Here is a 22,719-nt window from a genome sequence, read left to right as displayed (position 1 = left end):
GAGGAGTGGCTGGTGGGTTTGAACCGCCAGCCTTCTGGTTAGCAGTCAAGTGCCTTAGGCACTATGCTGCCAGAGCTCCTGGAAACCAAGTTAGTAGAGTATTATTTGGTAAAAGCAAATTTTAAATATCAAGATTTAAAAAAAAAAAAAAAAAAAAAAACTGATTTTAGAGAATCTATTCCATTCCTGGAACTATATACATTATTTCATATAATTTTCAAAATTACCAAGGTAGATATTAGTGTCTCCCTCTATTTTACTGTTGTAGAGACCAGTTTCAGAAAGATTAAGAAATGTGCTTAAGATCCCACAGCGGAAGCTGAATCCAGTTCTCACTCTAAACATCATGTTCATTCCATTACTCTACAAGGTCCCAGTAGAAGATTCTGCATTGAACATATATTGTTGCTGTTGTTGTTGTTGTTGTGTGCTGTCGAGTCGGACATATGTTCCAGGGCAAAATACAGTTACTGAGAACTTGACTCCACTAATATTTCCTGAACATCCACTACGCCTAGGTGTTTTCTCAGAACCTCTTACTGAATTTATTTGTATTAATATCCATCAAGTGTATTGATTTCCTAAATGTTAAATTTTTTAATGCTATATACATTTTAAGGAGCTCTGGTGGCACTGTAGTTAAGGCATGGGGGTGCTAACCCATTGGGTCAGTGGTTTGAACCCATCAGCCACTCCTCAAGAGAAAGATGAGGCAATCTGCTTCCATAAAGATTTACACCACTGGAAACCCTATGGGAGTTGCTATGAGTTGGAATTGACTAGATGGCTTTGGGTATATACATGTATATACATTTTAATATTCTAACATCATCTACATTTCTCAGATACAGCAGGGACCAATAGCATACAGTTTCCATTGGAAATAAAAGTTACAAATGTCAACAAGGAAAAATGGTAATGAGTCATAATACTTTCCAGCTGGAAGACTTCTCTGAACTTGATTAATCCAGCTCCCTATGTTACAAAGGAGAAAACTAAGGTCCAGAGAGGTATAGTGGTTGGTTTGAGGTCACACAGCTTGTTAGACAGAGCTCAAACTAGAATTTAGGTTTCTAGATTGCCAGTGTGATACTATTTCTATTCTCCAATGCTGCCTCCTTAATGCTGATAATTGTTTAATTATTAGCTATATCAAGCTTCATTCCCAAAGAGATTTGAAACAAAAGGTACATACAGAACAAGGTTAAAATTCAAGATAAGAAATCAAGAGATAAGGAAACTATAAAATGAAAATGAGGATGAAAATAAAACATGCTGCAAATTCCTGTATATTTGCCACAATACAATTTGCTTGCTCAGAATACTACAAAAAAGTAAAGCTATTTTAAATCTACTTGTTAAAAGACAAAAAAAAAAATCAACAAAGAAAGGAAGGAACAAGAAGAAGATTAAAAGTTTACAGAGGTGTTTTCATTTTTTATCAGATGCTACTATATGATATGTTTCTTTCAGGAAGAAACATAGTCTTAAGATCTTTCTTCTCCTCAGTGGTTTGTTTCTGGCATTGGATGAATGTTTGCAGAAAACAGAAAGGCTGAGATTAATTGCTTTAAGCATAGTAATATAATTTCCACCTATTAAATAAATAGTCAGCAAAGAGAAATTTCTCATTTTTTACAAACCAGAATGAAATCTGCTTACCTCTGATTACAAAGCTGACATGCAAAGCAGTCCAGGTGGTAAACATTGTCCTTGGCACGCATCACCATCTCAAAGGCAGGGATGAGCTTACTACAGGCAGCACAGTTTCCCGTTACACCAAAAAGCCTAGAACAATAAATATATATATATATATATATATTTTTTTTTTCAAACTCTTACAGGAAACTCTGAGATTGTGAATAGAGAAGACGCTCATATACCCTGTAAAGCTATCAATACACAATGCCTTATGATGTACACAAGTGAGACTTATCCTAGGTGTATATATGAATACTTTTGTGCAGTGCATTCTCATTTGAACTCTCTTGATGAAAGACACATCTTGTTTCAGGAGAAAAGGAAATGATAAATATATTAGACAGTTTACATAATCACACACATATAGAAGTCAACTGGATTCAATCCATGGCAAAAGTCTTTCACTTATTAGAGTATACAGTAAATGTTAATGCGGTGTAACTTTGATCTTAATACCACATATTAAACATTTTAGTTAGAAAAGACACTCACTTGAAAGACTATTTTTCTGACATCAAGTTACTGAGAGGATTGCCATTATTATTAAAAGAACATTTATGAACACATCATTTAAGTAGTCAAAAAACATTAGAGATGCATGTACCTTATGGCCCTATACCATAGTTATAGCTATGATTATGTTATTCAGGTAGCACATTAAAGTAAATGAGGCTGTAAACTATATATAGCTAGACCAGGTATTGAAGCATAATATACTGTAAGAACCTTTGGAATTGTCAGGGGAAAAGGTGGTTAAAAAATCCTATTTGCTGTAGATTCCTGAAAATAGTTACTGTAATGACCTGAAAACCAGTACTAAGTAAAATGTCTCTATAGTTTCATAATGGATGGAAATAAAATATTTTATCCATTTGTGTCTGCAATATTTAAGCCAAGTTTATTTAAAGTTGTTAATGGCAGTGAAGAATTATTATAAATAATATTCTGCACATAGTAGTTAATGCACTTTTTAACTAGGAAGGAAACTAGATGAAAAACACCACATCTGCCAGTTTTCTTTTTTCTCCAGCATCAGGCTGACAGGAGAAAAATATAATGGCTCTCATGGGAAAGACCAAATTAAAAGCAGTTCTAAACTAATGAATTCAAAGGTGCTATGCAGAAAACTCATTTTAGTTATAAAAAATGCACTTTAAAAAATCTTAGCCTTTCATTTTATTGAATTTAAGGATTATGCACCAATGTGAAGTTTCCCTTCTTATTACTTTCTCTATATTCCAAAGATTGGTCTTTGCTCAAGGCACGTGCATTCATTTTCAAGTTTATAACTACTTCCTCTTACCAAGCTAATGAAAATTATTGAAAAGAATTGTGAGAATGGTTTCTAAGAGTCTGGAAAAACGTGTAATAAATGTTTATGCTCATACTTTTGTTAGACTGGCTCTTGAAGAACAGAAGCGTCTTGAGGGTAGAAATTGTAAATGGTTTTTAAACAGTTTGCTCACAGAATCTATGCTTGATTTAAAAAAACAAGCAAGCAAGGTTTATAGTCAAGAAAATTAAATTCATAAGCAGTAGTCACTTATTTTCCTTAAAGTATTTAGAAAAAAATATTTTAATATGCTTACTTTAAAGAATATAACTTTAATAACCTTTGCTTTCTCCTTTCAATCTGCATTTTGAGAAATAATATTTCTTTAAGAACATCAATGAAAAGGTAGTATCTTGAATCTCCTACTGGCGGCATTAAAAATGAAACCACTACAAACTAAAGCTTACCTCCTACCCTTTTGTAAAAAGAAGATTTTAGTCTCACATTCATTTTTTGGTGGGCTATCCATGACCTATTAAGGAGTCATATCACTTATGTTTGCCATTTGTTTCTTCTGTTAATATTATTTTTAAAGAAATAAGTAGATCTTTAAAGTTCCATGCATATAGGTATATGTGTGGGCATAAAATATGATTAATATGAGATAAAGCGGTTTTTAAGAATTACTCAGTTTGCTTATACCTAATAAACATACACACACAATGCCATTTTGAAATTCTGGACGTAGTTTTCCCCAATTTCAATTGCTCTTGCTAGCTGAGCATTTATCAGCTACCTGATTAGAATTTGTTTCCACACAAACCATTGATCATCAGCCTATTACTAGGCAAATGACAGTTAATTACCCACTACATTAACCACTGGGACCTGAGACCTGCTTCTGCTGCCATCAGTCAACATGATAAATGTGGCAAGTTCAGTAATGCATGGCCAGCCCTGAGCTGCCTGCTATACTGTGAACAACCCTCAATCTCACTTCCAGGCCCAGGAAAATCTATGGCAATCTGCATAATTACAAGCTCTGGGTTAATAACAGACAAATGATTTGTTACATCTAAACAAAGTCCTTGGAATGGGCCCGGTCTCTGGTGGCTGCCCGTACTGTGTGCTGCCACTAGTGTACTTTCCAGTACAATGTGCACAAAACAGCTCTCTGATGCTATAGCCTTCCAATTTGTTGCCCTCCAATTTATGGATTCTGCATATGTGATTTTTAATCATTAAAGGACTCTTGAAGCAATATTATCTTAATTATTCTCTGCTGTAACCAGGGAATTAGGCTTCAGATAAAATTTTCTTCTTCCACGCACTTTCCCTGCCTCACTGGAGGCTCCATCAGTTCCCATCTACACCTGGACTCTGAAATCCTAATGATGAATTATTGCCCCTTTTCCTAAGAGGGCGAACCTTACAAGGGAACATTTTACTGAACTGTCAGCTCACAGACTGAGTGTGGAGATGCGGAAATCTGATCTAATTTACTGCAAAACGATGCATTTGTTAGATTTTTTTTTTTTTTCTCTCAGTTTTGTCCAAGGATCAAGAGATCATTCTGTAACCACATGCTCTCCTTTTTCTCTGTGGGACAACCACAAGATTCTGCTTGGAAAGAAAACAAAGTACCACTCTATAAAATAGGCTTCTCAAAACAGATAACACCATCCTTTGGTTTTCAAACACAACATTTGGATTCCCAGGCAACAGACAATTTCATATATATCAATTAATCTTAAGTTATTTGTAAGATTTTGTTCAGATATGTCTAAGAAATACTCAAGAAGAGTCTTGGATTATCTAATTTATTTAAATTATTTACAATTCGGGAAATCCTTGTACCCCTTCCTTCTCATTCCTCACTCCCAAACTCAATTATAAGGATGTTAACACTGACCCACTGTTCTGTTTATGCTGGAAATCTGTAAAATCTTGTTTACAGTGTTTATATAATATCACCCTCTACAAAAGCGGGGGTGCCTATGAGTTCTTAGTACTACATGAGAAAGAAAAAGCTTTATTTTAAAATGGAAGTCACTGTGAGATTTTGACCTAAATGAATCACACAGTACCATCTATAAATTTATGATGTTGTTGTTGTTATGTGCCATCGAGTCGGGCCCAACTCATAGTGGCCCCTCCTTGGGTTTCTGAGGCAGTATTACTATGGAAGTAGATTGCCCAACCTTCCTTCCGAGGAGTGGCTGGTGGGTTTGAACTGCCAGCCTTCTGGTTAGCAGTCAAGTGCTTAGGCACTATGCTACCAGGGCTCCTTGATCTACTTTGTTCATTGTAAAATGTCTTAAAGATTATTAAAGTATAAAACTGAAAAAATAACAACCAAAAACCACTGCCATCGAGTCAATTCCAATGAAGAGTGACCCTATAGGACAGAGTAGAACTGTCCCCATTGGGTTTCCAAAGCTGTAAATCTTTACAGAAGCAGACTTTCACATCTTTCTCCCATGGGGTGGCTGGTGGGTTCGAACTACTGACCTTTTGGTTAGCAGCTGAGCTGTTTAAGCACCGTGCCACCAGGCCTCCTTATTAAGGTATTTGAGGGGTTAATTTGCCCATTTGTGGGCTAGACTGTACTCTATCATTTATAAACATAATAGGCTGTAAGCAATAGGGTCTCTATCTTGTTTCTGACATACTACCAAAAGTAGACTTAGAATATAAAAGGTGACAATTATCATCTATGCACTATCAGTGCATATTACTACTTGCAGGAATCCCAAAGGACACGTTTGTCCCTTTTCTGCTCTATTTTTGTTTTCACTACCTGATATTGACAATCTAAACAGAGGCATGAAGATAAAAACCAAACAGACAACTTGCTTATGGATAAAAATTCAGCCCATCTGATGCTGTATAACACATCCCACACTGTGGTAAACATGCAAAGAGAAGAATTTCATAATTTTCATGTATAGGTAACATAGCAACAACTAAGACAATAATCATTTACACTTTTTAAAGTTACCCAGAAATTTTTGCATTATTACTAAATGTACAACAGCTATTGTAGCATAGTCATGAATCAGGTGAAGTCTGTATATCCATTTCTAAAGTTCTTGGAGGTGGGTATAGAGAAAAACTGAAGACATATAATCATTTAACATAGCAATAATGAATATGGTTTACTACACGCATCGGGGGAAAATGAGTGTTCATTGTATTAGTGTCTTTTATTTTATAGCACCAGATGTTTCTATAGATTTTTTACTAGGTCAGTGGCTCAAGACACTAAATCAAAACCGCCCAAACCAATGAAAAGCATAATATTTGACTCAAATTAATTTATTATTTGAGGGAAAAGAGATAAATAAACATCACTGCAGTAAACCTCAATTCTGAACAAAGATAAATTTTTTTCTTCTAGAATTCAGGTAATTCTCATTTAGTGACTTGAATACAAATGAATTTAACAGTAAATATTTAAAAAATATATTGAGAGTAAGACTTAGTTTAATTATCTTCTTATTAAAAATACTCTTTCTACAGAAAAACCAGAGAGGAACAGAGAAAGGCAAGTTTGATTTTTCAAGCATATGACATTGTAATCAATTGAAAAGAGCTTTAACTTTTGACTGCTGGATGGTGAAGTTTTATTGAATATGTTATGTGGGAAGGAATGGAACATTTTCACAGATTGAGAAGGGCAATTGCTTTTTTGTCTTTTACAAATATACTTCTCATCTCCTTTCCTATTTCACTTTTTAAACCAAGGAATGAAGTGATAGGAAATGAAAACACTTTAACATTCAATTCTTTTGTTTCAAACTTAAAAAGCTCACCCACTACAAAGCTGAAGAGGATTTAACTTACTGATCTCTCTCCTCTTGGGTCTTAGTATGTGCTCCACTGTCATAGAGATAAAGGTGTTACGGGAGTTAAAAGGAAAATATCTTAAAAGTTTAACATTATTTTGAACTAACTGTTGCATAATTAGGTTTACTATATATTTTAGCATACATTTGTACCTATAAATGGACTTTGAATTTTCCTAAAGTTAAGCTAAAATGTTGACCACATTTTAAAGGAACAAGATATATCTCCTGTGTAAAGGAAACTTAGAGATTAATAATTTCATAATTAGATACTTTTATTTTATGAAATTAACTTTAGTTTATTAACAAGTTCAGCCTGTGTGTATGTTTTCTTCTTTATTAATATATACAGATCATGCCAAACAGATATGTAAAAGCCATTTTTTATAGATATGTATGTGTGTGCATGTGCACACACACACATATAACACCAAACCAAACCCATTGTTGTGGAGTTGATTCCAGCTCATAGCAGCCCTAAAGGACAGGATAGAACTGGCCCCATAGGGTTTCCAAGGCTGTAAATCTTTACAGAAGCAGAGTGCCAAATCTTTCTTCCATGGGGGGCTGGTGGGTTCAAACTGCTGACCTTATGGTTAGCAGACCACTGCTTTAACCATTGTTACACCAGAGCTCCTCATACATGTATAGTACACAGATATTACACTGAAAGAAACAGAAAGGGTGAGAAAGGTGAAAAGAAAATGTAAGTAAAATCTATTAAGTGCCTAATTACAATTTCAATAAATAATTACCAAAGACCCATGCTATATAAAAAACAAGGGGGGGGGGTGGAATCCACTGTCATCAAGTTGATTCTAACTCATAGAGACCCTACAGGACAGACTATACTGTCCTATATAAAACCCACACAGTTTTCAAGGCTATAAATCGCTACATAAGCAGACAGCCTCATCTTTCTCCCATGGAGCCACTGGCGCATTCAAACCACTGACCTTTTGGTTAGCAGTCAGATGCCTTAACCACTGCTGCACCAGAGCTCCAATATATCTTAAGATATATAATTTATTACCTGGAATTCCAGAGATAGCTTCTGGTACAGAGAGAAAGCTCAGGTTCAATAAACATTTTTTAATGAATGTGTGTGCCTACTATGTACAAAGTATTGAGTGAGCGATGCTAAGACTAATGTCATGAAGGATGTGTTGCCAACGACCTGGAGAGAAGAACAATATGCAGATGAATTGTGAAAAGCGCTATGCAGTAAAGAGAGGGTGGCATGTCAGTTGGTAGGAATGTGCTTCAGTTCCAGGAAAGATAAGCCATTTTAAGTAGGACATGAATGACAGATCATATTTCGTAACGTAGAGAACTGGCGGAAGAAGGCACCTCAGAAGGCTGATGTTATAAGGAGAAGGCTGGAAATACCTAAAATTAGGGTTTATTTTTAAAATGTAAAATAAATAGAAGACTAGAAAAGTTGGATGGGTGACTGTGGCTTGGATAACTGATGATTCATGTTTGTGAAGTGGAATTTTAAGAGTAGCCTTTAAGATAGAAATGTTGTCCCTCTTCCAGGCTCAGGCAATATTCCACTCAAGATAGTGTAGCTCTGGAACAGCACAAAGCTGAGGTTCTCTGGTGATATAGAGAGTAAGGCATTTGGCTGCTAACCAGAAAGTTGGAGTTCAAACCTACTGGCTGCTCTGTAGGAGGAAGATGAGACAATCCATTTTTGTAAAGGTTTACAGCCTTGGAAACCCAATGGGGGTCACTATGAGTTGGAATTGACTTGATGGCGGTAGATTTTTTTATAACATGAAACTGGGTACTCAAATCCAACCCAGAAAGCTAATTCCTAAGCATCTACAAACCACGAGTTGGACTTAGTATCAACTCATTATTCAAGCCATTAGAAACAACAACATAGTAGGGATAATACTATTATAGGTAAAAAATTATTCCTAAGCAAAAGGGGAGATTAATTATTTATTTAAAAAATTATTGAGATCTATACCAAGTACTACATAGAGAACAATAGAAATATACAGGCAGTTCCTGGGTTATGAATGAGATTCATCTTTAAGAATTTGTAGGTTGGTCTGAACAGGTCGTTATAGTTTGTACACAGCCTTATGTTAGTGGAAGAAAAGACTTGAAGCCTTTTCAATTATTTAAAACAGTGTATTCAGTAAGTAAAGGTGATTGTGATGAAGAATTTGTTGTCAGTAGGGGTTGGTTCAATTGTTTCAAAGTGAGAGCAAATTTACATAACATTAAAAGAGGGTTTCAAAGATGGTGGCACTCCCTTCAAAGATGGCGACCAATTGCACTGCTCTGAATATGTGTGGGTCTCCACAGTCCTACCAGTAATCCAGTCTCATGCATTAGGCTCCTGATAGGACTTACTACACCTCTTCTAAGTTTCCCATTCTAGGGCTCCGACATGTCATTTTTCCCATTCCAGTTACCATGACAAATAATCCATACTGTAAAAATTCAAGTCTGTTTGTGTTTTGCTTTATGAACCAGTTTGAATTGGTTCAAAGCCCTGCTTAAATGGTAAGTAGGAATAGTCTTTAATGCAGATGTTCATGTTAGTAATCCAGGGACTGACTGTAAAAGGGAATGTTAAAGGCGAAGAAAGATTTTGAAGGAAGACATTGTCATTGTTCTCTCTGAGCATTGTATGTTAGGCAGAGAAAAGTCTAAGGAAAGAGATTCTAGGAAGACTTTACCTGTCATTACAACTAAACTAGATGTATAGGAAAATATCGTATCAGAAAAACTTAATGTAAGTTCCCTGAATGTTTGGTTAGGAGTCCCTGCCCTAAACAATCATCAGAATCTAGTCCAATTTTGAGTATTCAAACTCAAAGTAAGTTGTTTTAGACTTGAGCTAGTTCGGGAAAACAAAATAAAACAAAACCAACACAGTAATATTTTCCAAATCTTGAGTATAGATATTTAAGTTCCAACATAGAACTCATCTCTTCCCCAAGTCCAATCAACTCATAAGCCAAAGCAACTACCTTTTACTCACTGTCTATAATTATGTTGACCAATATGGTAATCAGTAGCCCATGTGGCTATCAACCACTTGAAATGTAGCTCATCTAATTTGAGATGTGCTGTAATTTTGGTAAATGTGATATACACACCATAATTAAAAGCATAGAAGCATAGCACAAAAAATATAAAATATTTTATTAATGACTTTTAAAATACTGATTACATATTGAAATGACAATCTTTGGAATACATTGTGCTAAATAAACTATATATTTGATGTTAATTTCATCTTTAAAAAATTTTCCTTTTAAAGTACTACTAAAACCAAAACCCACTGCCATTGAGTTGATTCAGACTCATAGTGACCCTATAAACCAAAACTAAAACTAAACCTAAACTCAATTGTCCTGGAGTCAGATCCAACTCACAGCGACCCCTCCTTGGGTTTCCAAGGGATTATCAATATGGAAGTAGATTGCCCAATCTTCCTTCTGAGAAGTGGCTGGTGGGTTTGAACCGTCAGCCTTCTGGTTAGCAGTCTCAATTAGAAAATTAAAATTAATGTGTAGATACTAATATCTTTCTATTGGAAAATGCTGTTCTAGCTTTCTCTTTCCTTGCACTATACACCATGTTGTTTTAATGGTTTATAAGGCTTATAACTTTCAACACTAATAGAAACACAGACTTTCTAACTGAATCCGTCCAAGAAATTTCTCCTCCAGTTTCTAGATGTGAAAATATATAGGCCAGCTATATTTTACTCTAACTTAAAACTTAAATACATATCTTGTAATAGTGCAAATAATTAGAGTTTATCCTTAACCTGAAATAAATGACAATGCCCTCTCCTATTTTTCCAGCTTTAGGCTTATTCAGTTTTAATACCATTTGAAATGCACCACTTTCTGCTTTATGAAGGTAGTAACAGAACAGTGTGTAAAGAACAATGTGGTGAAGCCTGGCCCTGCTCTGTCTCAGACACAGAGTACAGGAAATATTACCTCATGCCTACACATATAACATTACACAATTATTTAATATCAGATCTATTGTGAGAACCTTGTTGTTGTTATGTGCCATCAAGTCAGACCTGACTCATAGCGACCCCTCCTTGGGTTTCCGAGGCGGTATCACTGTGGAAGTAGATTGCCCCATCTTCCTTCTGAGGAGTGGCTCTCCCTATCTAAATCTGGTGCTTCTCTCAAGATACTTTCCTGTTTTTTTCCGTAAAATTAGGGCTAAAAGGAGTTGCTCTAGACCTATGTCTATAGCTTGCTGCCCTAACAGAGGGTAACTGTTGATTTACATAAAACCATCATTTTTCTCTCCACATTCAACTCTGTTAAAATTTGTAGTGTTTGAATATCATACTTCCATTTTCAACAAATAATTGTGAATTTCTCTCACACCCATTTTTCGAAAGACTGATGAGCAGGTGTCATTGCTATTTATGATCACCCCAGCAGCCCACAGGGAAAGTTATTCAGAAAAAGTAAAGCTAAAGGTATTTTTTTCTCCACTTTGATGAAGATTGGACTTCTAAGCAAATACAGAAATTGTACCAACATTTTATAAACCATAAAACTTAGATCTCAAAGGATCTTTTATTGTTAGAACAACAACAAAAAGTTCTTTTATTATTGTGATATTTTAAAGACAGAATGTTTCAAATTTAATTTAGATATAGTTATGGAAATTGCAAGAAGAAGAAAACAAGAAACAGTAAAATAAACAACATGTGACCTAAAATTAAGAATAGATTTTTCTCTTTTTTTTTCCCCCTTAAAAATAGAAACAGATATTTCATCTAACTGTTAGAGTATCCCTGCTCTAATTTTAAGGTAAGTTTATAAGGAAGAGGAGGGCAAAGCAGCCCTAATTATATAATCATAAAAATCTATGACTATTGTACGGCTGCTATGGGCAATTTAGTTACTACAGATCTCCTTTGATATAACTGAGGAAGTTGCTGGTATAAATTATCCCCTGATTTCAGCCACAGCACACAAAAAAGTGTTAATTGGAAGATGCTTTATACACTTTTTAGAATAAAAGCTTTCAGTAATATTTTTAAATGATAGGCAGGATATCCTGAGATTCAGAAAACTTTGCCTTAAAATTTGTTGAAAATTGAATAGGGATTTCAAGGTAGAAACTTGAAAAATAAGTAAAACTCAAAAACCAAGCTCACTGCCATCAAGTCAGTTCTGACTCACAGCGACCCACTTTGGGTTTCCAAGGTGGTAAATCTTTAGGGAAGCAGTAATACAAAACAAACAAAAAACAAAAAACCCAAACTCACTGCCATTGAGTCAGATCTGACTCATAACGACCCCTCCTTGGGTTTCTGAGGTGGTATCACTACGGAAGTAGATTGCCCAATCTTCTTTCCGAGGAGGGGCTGGTGGGTTTGAACTGCCAGGCTTCTGGCTAGCAGTCAAATGCCTGAGGCACTGGGCCACCAGAGCTCCTCCAGAGCTCCCATGTTGTTGTTGTTATTGTTATGTGCCGCCGAGTCAGACCAACTTATAGCGACCCCTCCTTGGGTTTCCGAGGAAGTATCACTACACTACGGAAGTAGATTGCCCCATCATCCTTCTGAGGAGTAGCTGGTGGGTTTGAACTGCCAGCCTTCCGGTTAGCAGCCAAGTGCCTTAGGCACTACGGTACCAGAGCTCCCTTGCTGTTGTTGTTGTTATGTGCCCTCGAGTTGGACCGATTCATAGCGACACCTCCTTGGGTTTCCGAGGCAGTATCAGTACGGAAGTAGATTGCCCCATCTTCCTTCCGAGGAGAGCTCCCTTAGTTTCCTAAAAATCATCATTAAACTTCATCATTAAAGTTTTTTGATACTTTTACTAACTCTTTTTTCTTCCCAAAAAACCTGTTGGTGATGAGTAGATTTCAACTCATAGCGACCCTACAGGACAGAGGAAAACTGCCCTATAGGGTTTCCAAGGTTGTAAACCATTATAGAAGTGTATAGTTACATCTTTCCCCATGGTTAGCATCTAAGCACTTAATCACTGTACCACCAGAGCTCCTTCACTTTCTTATTAGATATCCACAATTAACCTCCTCTTTTATGTCCCTTTCTCAAGCTTTTCTTTGCATACCTACAAATAAACGCAAACAAAGTAAGAGGAAAGATAGCTTATTTAAAAATGTAATTGTTTTCCAACTTATAATTAATGAACTTTAAACACACACACACACAAATTTCAACAGAAAAAAATACAGAGGTGAAAAAAAGGTTTCTAGGAAGACAATGAAAGTCATTATGTAAAAAGTTATTTGAGTACTGATTCTGAGAAAGGCCTTTTTTTAAATTTTTGTCATGCAATATTGTAATAATCTTGTTGTTGTTGTTATGTGCCGTCGAGTTGGCCCCTACTCATAGTGACCCCTCCTTGGATGCCAAGGCAGTATCACTGTGAAAGTAGATTGCCCAACCTTCCTTCCGAGGAGTGGCTGGTGGGTTTGAACCGCCAGCCTTCTGGTTAGCAGTCAAGTGCCTTAGGCACTATGCTACCAGATCTCCTTATAATAATCTTAGTCATGTATATAGGCATGTGATATTTCTATGTGTTAATAAATATCATATTTCTAAGTTTCACTAATTCTTTTTTTCATGCACTAACCAAGGCTCAATAAAGCTTCACTGTGATCAGGGCTTCAAACCAGTCTATTCCAGTTCTACACCCTGCTGAGAATTTGCATTTCTGCCAAAGACAGATACTGAACCAGAATCTACAGTTTAACAAGATTCCCAGGTGCTTCTTATAGATCCCTTTAATATACAAAAGAATTACCTGGAGATCTTGTGAAACTACAGATTCTATCCAGTGTGGGGCAGAAAAGCAAATCCTCAAGCAGGGGCTTAAAAAGGAATGAACCAGTGGGAAGCCCTGACTCTGATATTGACTCTGGAATTTAGTTTCAATTTTTATTTAAATTGTTCCCCCTTACTCTCTGAAGAAACAAGTAGCCCTCCTGGTGGCACAGTGATTAAAGTACTCAGCTGCTAACCAAAATGTCAGTGGTTTGAACCCACCAGGTACTCTGCAGGAGAAAGATGAGGCAGTCTGCTTTGTTAAAGATTACAGCCTTGGAACCCTCTGGGGCAGTTGCACTCTGTCCTATTAAAAAAAAACAATAAAACAAAAACTCACTGCCTTCGAGTTGATTCAACTCATAGCGACCCATTCTTGGGTTTCTGAGGCAGTGTTTCTATAGAAGTAGATTGCCCAATCTTCCTTCTGAGGTGTGGCTGGTAGGTTTGAACCACTAGCCTTCTGGTTAGCAGTCAAATGCCTTAGGCACTATGCCACAGGTCACTATAAGTTGGAAATGATGAACAGCAGTGGGTTTATAATTGATTTCATAAGTTAAAATTATCAAAACAGATGCAGAAAATGTTATAACAGATATTTATTGACTGATTGCTTTTAACAAATGATATTATGTATGGAGACATCAGAATATACCCTAGTTTAGAATCTTATTTAAATAATCACTCAAGAATCATGGAATATATCTTATTTTTTCTCTTTTTTGAAGTATTTTCTGGCAAAGGAATTTAGTAGCTGACACTATTTGTCTCTTCAGGATTTTAGTGGATAATTTTTCTTAAATTCTTTTAACAAAGTACTCTCAAAGCCATCATTATTTTGATCACATACGGGTTATCTGTAATAGCAAGGGTACTCATATATTCATACGTCATAGTTTGCCTGACAGTTAACACCTGTTGCCCAGCCTAATTATTAGTAGTGCTCTTTTTCTCAATATCCTATATTAGATAGTAAATTGTGTGGTCACCTTAATAACATATTAAAAAAAAATCAGTAGCTTAGAATTCAAATGTTTCAATCTTTGTGTTCTTCAGTTCCTTCTTTAACCTAATTAGACAGATTAAAGTCAACAAACACCCCTTAAGGTTTTGTATAATTCTAAAAGACAGTAATTCTTCACTCTAGTCAAAGTGTAACTGAAGATTGTGATAAAAACTGTAATTTGAAGATCCTGATTTTGTTGTTTGACTTAAATTTGTATTTTTTCTTAAAACTCATTTCATAGGGAAAGTATATATTTTTAAACTATAATATGGGTTAGTCATATATATATATATATACTACACACACACACATAGAAATACAATTTTTCTTTTAAAGTGAGACTCATTTAAAGAATTTGAATTGGCTTAAAGTAGGCTTTGAAAGAATTCTCAAACTAAAACTGCAAGGAAATTATTTGCAGAGTTAGATGAGTTTCTTTTTAGAATAAGAAATCACCAATGAGGAACTTAAAAAGAAAAGTTTGTAGAAGGAAAAGATATAATTTATTAGCATAATTTGTTCAAGTTTTATGCTTTCCATAATAAATTAGCATAACAGTCAATACAATATATGGAGGAGAGATATTAAATTCAGATTTTTGTGTAATAAATGTATACAAAAAGAATTACAATCAAACCTCCAGATGCATTTTTATATGCATACCTACAATATCATTCATAAACATTCATGATGTTTCCTGCATAGTTTTTAAAGCATTTTCTTTAAAAATACATAATTCTGACTTTAAGTAAAGACTTCATTTTGGAATGTGTATATATTTTCTTTATAAAAGATAGAGCTACAATGGTATTTCCTTTGTTGTGTCACCTTTACGACTTATTATTTGAAGGATTTCTTAGAAATTGCTATGCCATGGTGTCCAGAATTTTATTCCTTAAACAAGTCTAAAACTGCATGCCAAATCCTTCATAAATAGAGTATATATCAGACTGTGTAAGGAGCTCTGGTGGCCTAGTGCCTAAGACATTTGACTGCTAACCAGAAACTTGGCAGTTCAAACCCACCAGCCACTTCCACAGAAGGAAGACTGGGCACTTTACTTCCGTAAAGATTTACCACCTCGGAAAGCCAGTGGGTATCACTATGGGTCAGAATCGACTCGATGTCAATGAGTTTGTTTTTTTCAGTTTATCAGGCTGTGTAACATTTATGTATATCCAATTACTAATTTATAAAATATGTTCAGCTCAGTTATTTCTAGAAACATGTATATATTATTATCAGTGTCATTAAAGTAAGGAGCTCTGGTGGCACAATGGTGAAGAGCTAGGCCATTAACTGAAAGTGCCACAGTTTGAACCCACCAGCCCCTCTGCAGGAGAAAGATGTGGTAGTCTGCTTTCACAAAGATTACAGCCTTAGAAACCCTAAGGAGCAGTTCTTCTCTCTCCTCTAGGGTCACTGTGAGTTGCAAATGACTTGACAGAGTGGGGTTTTAGTCAACAAAGTAAATAAACCTAGGGTTTTTGTTTTGTTGTTTTTGTAAAAAATTGCTTTGGGAAAACAGGTTTGTGGATTATATGTTAGAATAATTTGTAAAACGATTATATTAAGATGGTGCTTACTAAAATGTTTGATATGAATTCATTGATCTAATTTTGTAACAGTGATAATGGCAAGGGGATAGGAAATTATAAATATGGAACATACAATGATTAAAAGTTGATATTTTTCTAAGTAATTGGGGCAAAATAATTTCCTATGTTTTTTTATGTGTTTCTCTATCCACATGGGAGCTCTCGTGGCGTAGTGCCTAAGGCATTTGACTGCTAACCAGAAGGCTAGCGGTTCAAACAAACGAGCAACTCCTCACAAGGCAGACTGGGCAATCTACTTCCATAGAGATACCGCCTCAGAAACCCAAGGAGGGGTCCGCATGATTTGGGACGGACTCAATGGCAAGGAGTTTTTTTTTTTTTTTTTTTCCAGGGTTTTTTTTTTTTTTTTTGGGGGGGGGGCGGAGACAATGCTTAAAGTCACTTGAAAATTATCATATTTAATTTTTTTTCTATTAAAGTTGGGCATAAGCCATTCAGTCAAATCATAGGGAAAAATCATATTAATTAAATATATTTTAATGTCTATTCATAAATACCCATCATAAAAACCTCACTTTAACCTATATTATTCATGTAAATAATATTTGGGGTTAAGGGAAAATATTGAATAAGGGAGGAAAAATTTAAAATCACTAGTGGAGAAAGCTAGACAGTGGAAATATTTCGAACTCAGACGTATTGAATATAGGAAAATAAGGTATTAGAATCACATGACAGGTGATATTTACTGGTACCAGTGGCCCTGAAAAGACAACTTAAAAGATATTTGAACATGTGCGTGTGTCTCTATGTACATGTGTGTCCACATGTATAAATAAAGTACTAACCTACTAGTTATCTCTTTTTTTACTCTCAGTCTGTCAAAAAAAAAAAACCTGTCAGCTGCAAAGGCGATAAGGGGGGCAGTTTAAAGAAGATACTGGAGCCTTAAGCTTCTTAATGTGCCAAGAATCAATCCCATGAAAGCAAACAACTTGAAAAAGGGTTATATGTATTTAGAAAATCTCTTAGGCTCCTTTTTCGCTTTGCTCGAGCTGGAGCTTGTGCGGAAGTTTTCTCACCCTAATGACCCCTGAAGCAGCCCCGAGAGACTGCAAAACAAGGCCGTTACACAAGGCAGCTTGCTAATTGAGAAGTTGATCGGGGGTAGAGAAATCCTGCTTTACCACGTTAAGTGTAGAAATCAAGCATGACTAGATTGACGTCGCCAAATCACTGTCTGGAGGCCACTCCATGCCAGGAGCAGCAGGGCTTTTCACACCTGATAGGCCCTCACTCTGTCTACATCAAGTCACATTAAGAAAGGAATGTATTATGGAACTGGAGCCCATGCCCCTAAGAGCATTACTCCAATGCCTAATTGCTGCTTCTCCACTTCCCCAAAGTAACAAATGTGTCCAAGTGGAGGCCCTGCAGCTTACCTGTTCCCTTTGGAAACCAGCTTTTCCTCCACCTACTCTGCCAATTTTCTCTACTGTGAAAATGGATCAAAACAAAACCCCAAAATGAGTTAGGAGAAGACAGATTAGTTTGAAATTCTGTACTGTTCATCTCAATGACACTGATTTAAATTACAGAACTCTTAGCTTATGAATGCTGGCTTTTGAAACTTTTTATTTACTCATTTTTTATTGAGTTGTTATAAATGCAGAACATTATGATCAATGAAAACACCTGGCTCATGGATAGTGATTTAGACACTGCACGTTGTGCCAAAGAGAGATCGTCTGCTTTTGAACTTTGAGCCCTGGTCACGGATCTGCTGCTTTCCAACCTAAAATCTCCTGTGGCAGATGGCATAATAGATATTCCTAACAGCCCAAGATGACAGGCTGACACTACTTTTTTCTCTCTTTTTTCCTGTACCTTTTTTGACGGTTTCAAAGCACTTAACCAACCTTGCGTTTTGGGTAGAGGGAGAAAAAAACAAAAAACCCCAGAATTAGGAACTTCCCCCTTTCTTGTGGCATTTTCACATTAGATCTGAGTTTTTTTACTGAGACAGTGGCGTTCATTCAGATCTGCCCTCCATTAACCACAGGACACATGGGTTGGGGGCAGTTTTAGTTTCTTTCAAGGTTTTTTTTTTCCATTAGAAAATTTTCCTTATATAAATTGGTAACAGAAAAATTAATATTTACCATACTTACTGGGAGTGCCAAAGGTATCTATTCTCTAGTTGGGGAAACTGAGGCACAGAGGTAGCAGTGACACACCTATCATCTCACAGTACCTAGCAACAGTGATGAAAGTCTGCCAGTCTGTGTTCTAATAACCAGCAGGTACTCACTCCACCTTGAAGACCTTCTTTACACTTAACTGAAGCATGACAGATAGTATGATAAACTGGCAACAAAGAGAAACAAAAAATATACAAGGAACAGATATTTTTTTTACCTACCTAGCAAAAGATACCAAAGTAATCCATATAATTTAGCCCTGACTTCCATGTTATAATCTAAATCTCACATTATAATATCTACACATTTCATGTTTAAAAGCTCACCATTCTCTTTTGCAGTTTCAAATTAATAAATAAACCACCACTAAGGTTGAGGCTTTATTATTTTAGAAAGATCGATTTCCACACACTAAAGATAACACTGTCTACAAAGCATTTTTATTGGAAAAGTAACTCAAAGTCTAAGTCTTCTCTGATAATTATACCTCAACAAATTAGACAAATCTGTCAAAAGATTTTCCTGTGCTTACATTTTAAAGAAATATCCCAAAACAATATCAATATAAAATTTGGTCAGTTATGTAAGTGCTTAGCATAGAAGAGCTAATGTTTGAGTCCTGTTTCTTTACCAGAAGGTAAGGAGCATTTTAGTTCTAAGCATTTTATACAGGTTATCTCATTACCTCACAACAACCTAATATGGCAGGTGGCAGTTTATTCTACCATTTTATGGGTGAGGAAAACGAGGCATACAGATACGATGTTAATGTGTCCAAGGTCACACAGATAGATAATGACAAGGGTAACTTCCACACTCTTAACCCTTCAGGATTCCCCTCTAGCCTCAAAGGAACAGACAGAACCTCAGAGGCAATTCATTACTACCTCCTCTTAAGGAGCCTTATCTCTAGGAAGTGCTTATATCTGAAGCTAAAATATGTCTTCTCCTAGATTTTCTGCTCATTGAGGCCTTACAAGACAAGTCTTGTTCTCCTTACACATATATTCTCTTTTGCAGACTACCTAAATCCCCCACCCATGCTTCAGGTTCAATGTTGAAATGAATGGCAGGACAATTCTTTAAGTTCCTCAAACCAGAACTCTAAAATTCATCTTCAACCCTTTCTACTCTCCTCAGACTCCGAAATCCAAACCTGCCAATTCTCACTCCTAAATGTCATGTGGACATATCTCCTTTCTTCCTTCTCAGTGACCTATCTCCAGCATACATCACTTCTCCAGGGACTCAGGCTAAGACCTTCTAAGTGCACCTCTTTTCTAAAGCTTGCCCTAACCTGCTCTTCAGTCTCTATTCTAAAGCCAGTTACCTTTTTTTTTGTAACAAGTTCTGATCTGTTTCTCCTGCTTAAAACCTTCTACAGCTCTCAAGGCTTATGAGATACATGCATGAAGGAGTTAAAGGGCCTTCATTTCTAGTCTTTTCTCCCACTACTACTGCTCACTCCCAACATGCTCACTCTTCTCTCAACTCATCTTGTACTTTCATGTCTTAGATCCTACCACTGCTTCTTATTAAACCAAAAAAGAAAAACCACAACCATTGTCATCTAGTCAATTCTGACTCATAGCAAGTCCCATTGGTTTCCAAGTCAATGAATCTTTATGGAAGTAGATTACCCCATCTTCCTTCCACAGAACAGCCGGTGGGTTTGAACCATCAACCTTCTGGCCAAATGCCTTGGGTGCTGTGCCACCAGAGCTCCTTGGCTCTTTTCTTCCCGGCAAACTACTATCCTTTTCTTAATTCAGCTCAAATGTTACTAGATTTATGAAGCCCCCTCTGAGTTCCCTGAAGAGGAATGAATCACATGCTCCTTTGGATATTTAAGAGCTTGTTTTCATAGAGTACAAGGAATTTACAGCATTGTATGGGTTTAGGTCCCTCTGTCTGTCGTTTCCTAGTTAGACAGTAAACTCCTGATGAGTCTTCTCCTTTACTCAGCTCCTACTGAATCATTAAGTGGAGATATAACTGACAATTAAGACTCTTCCCTTATTGACTAACTATATTTTATATAGGAATTTTTCTTACACTCACCAAATTAGTGTGGTAGTTAACGTTATGTGTCAACTTGACTGAGGGGTAGTTGAGCAGCTGGGCAGCTGGTGATACTATTCCCCATGATGAGACTGGTAATCAATTCCATAGTGGAATCTATTGTGAGCAGCTGAGTAGCTGCCTTAGGGATATGGTCTGCTTCCTAAATATAAGGAGAAGCCTTGGGAACAGTCTCTAGCTTATGGCATGCTTGAACCCTGTGTGTAGCTGAGTCATTGTTCAGGAGCCTGCCACGCTCTTCCAGTCTTAGGACTTTTAATGGACTTGAACTAATGGCCTGCCATATGGTTTGGTAACATTGGGACTATGCCTTGTTACTTGTCGATTTTGTGTTGGTCAGCCTCAGCAGCCAGCAGCTGAGTGAAGAAAAGCCTCCAGCTTCAGTGGGCCAGCAGCAGGAGGATGCAGAGCTGAAGCTCAAGGTTGAGGCTTTCACCTAGCCCCTGGAGCCTAGCACTTTGATCTCAGACTTAAAGCCTCCAAATTGTAAGAATAAACTCCTGTTTGTTAAAGCTATCTCACTTGTATATTTTCTGTTAGAGCAGTACTGAGGTAACCAGAACAATTGGTAATACCTATTTTCAAAATCTCATTTTTGAACTTGGTTTGTAATGGCCATAAGACCTATAGATAGAAGTAAAACAAACATTTAGAATTTGTTAAAACGAAGTTATAATACCACTCCACAAGTATCCTTTCCTGAGCTAGCTCCTTTAGAGATTGCCCAAGGAGCTCTGGTGATGTAGTGGTTAAGGCATTTGGCTGCTAACCAGAAGGTCAGTGGTTCAAACCAGCCATCTGCTCTGCTGAAGAAAGATTGGGCATTCTGCTTCTGTAAAGATTTATAGCCTTGGAAACACAATTGGGGTCACTATGGGTAGCAATCAATGGTAGTGAGTTTTGTTTTGGTTTGGTTATCATTAGTAATATGTGCTATGTACAGTGTGACAGTGTATAAGTTGCTGATTCTATTCTCCAATGTTCACTCTCAGATGTTCAGTGTCAGGATTTATAAAGACACTGATAATAAAAGGCAATAACAATGAAAACAAACAACAAAAAAAGTGAGGTATTTGACTTTTGTCAGAACCACCTTAATATGCAGTCATTAGAATGGAACCCTGTTGTAAATCATGGGACTGCTTGTACTTAAAATACCAGTGGCACAGCTTCCAGGATCATAGCACCACATATACCACCACAGTGTGACAACCTGACAGATGACGGCTCTTCATCTTATGTAGTAAGAGTTCTGTACCATTATTACCCCATTATGGTCTAAAGAGTAACAAAAACCATAGATACCATAGATACATAGATACGTAATAATACGTGTGAGCAAAGAATATGGAAAATACCATGGACTGCCAGAACGAACAAACCTTCCTTGAAGAAGTGCTGCTAGAATGCTCCTTAGAGGTGAGAATGGCCAGACTTCATCTTACCTACTTTGGTCATGTTGTCAGAAGGGACCAGCCCCTGGAGAAGGATATCATGCTTGATAAAGTGGAAGGTCAGTGAAAAAAGGGAAGACACTCAACGAGATGGATTGGCACCATTACTGAGATGGGCTCAAACATAGCAAAGATTGTGAAGATAGTAAAGAGGTGGGCAGTGTTTCTTTCTGTTGTAAAAAGGATCGCTATGAGTTGGAATCAACTCCATGGCAGCTAACAACAACAACTTGGGCAGCTCTGAAGGTACACTAATACTCAGTCTGAATATTGTGAGGACGCAAAGCTTTCTTATTCTGAAGCTCCATCTCCTAAGTCTACTTTCCACTCTCATCTCAATTCTTCCAGGAAGCCTTTGTAAATAAGCTCAATAATTGAAATCACATTTTCTTAAACAATAAAGAATTATTCTGTTATTTTGATTACATATGTGTTTGTTTTACTATACTCATTTAAGCATTTCTAAATATTTTATTCTACTCCACATCCTCCTTTTGTTCTCCAGTCAATATTTATTGAGCACCTATTACCTGCTAGGTTTCCTACTAGATGCTAGGTATTTTAAAGCAAATGAGAAACTTCTCTGTCCTCAAAGCATTTGCAGTCTGGTGCTTGAGAGACAAATGAGAAAGTATACTTACAAAAAAAAAAAATAAGTACATTCCTATAACAAACCATTCTATATATATCTAGAAGAGAATTTTTCCTTAAAGAACCCATCTCCTCATTTCACTTATCTTGGAAGTCCAAGACATTACAATGGCTCCATATGGCCCATATAATAATA

General features: G+C 36.4%; 1 protein-coding gene across 1 annotated transcript in view; it reads right to left on the bottom strand.

Moving 5' to 3' along the window:
- The window catches only part of LMO3 (LIM domain only 3), a 64,971-nt gene that overhangs the window by 13,285 nt on the left and 28,967 nt on the right, over positions 1-22,719 (bottom strand). Inside the window, exon 3 of the mRNA XM_007944445.2 lies at positions 1,663-1,788. Coding sequence (XP_007942636.1) covers positions 1,663-1,788 — 126 coding nt within the window. The remainder of the gene's footprint in view (positions 1-1,662; positions 1,789-22,719) is intronic.

The sequence above is a fragment of the Orycteropus afer genome, unplaced genomic scaffold (assembly GCF_000298275.1).
Source record: "Orycteropus afer afer isolate SDZICR_OR568_19922 unplaced genomic scaffold, OryAfe1.0 scaffold00126, whole genome shotgun sequence".
Classification (NCBI taxonomy): domain Eukaryota; kingdom Metazoa; phylum Chordata; class Mammalia; order Tubulidentata; family Orycteropodidae; genus Orycteropus; species Orycteropus afer.
The sequence above is the reverse complement of the archived record's forward strand: the minus strand, read 5'-3'. Positions and strand labels throughout refer to the sequence as shown.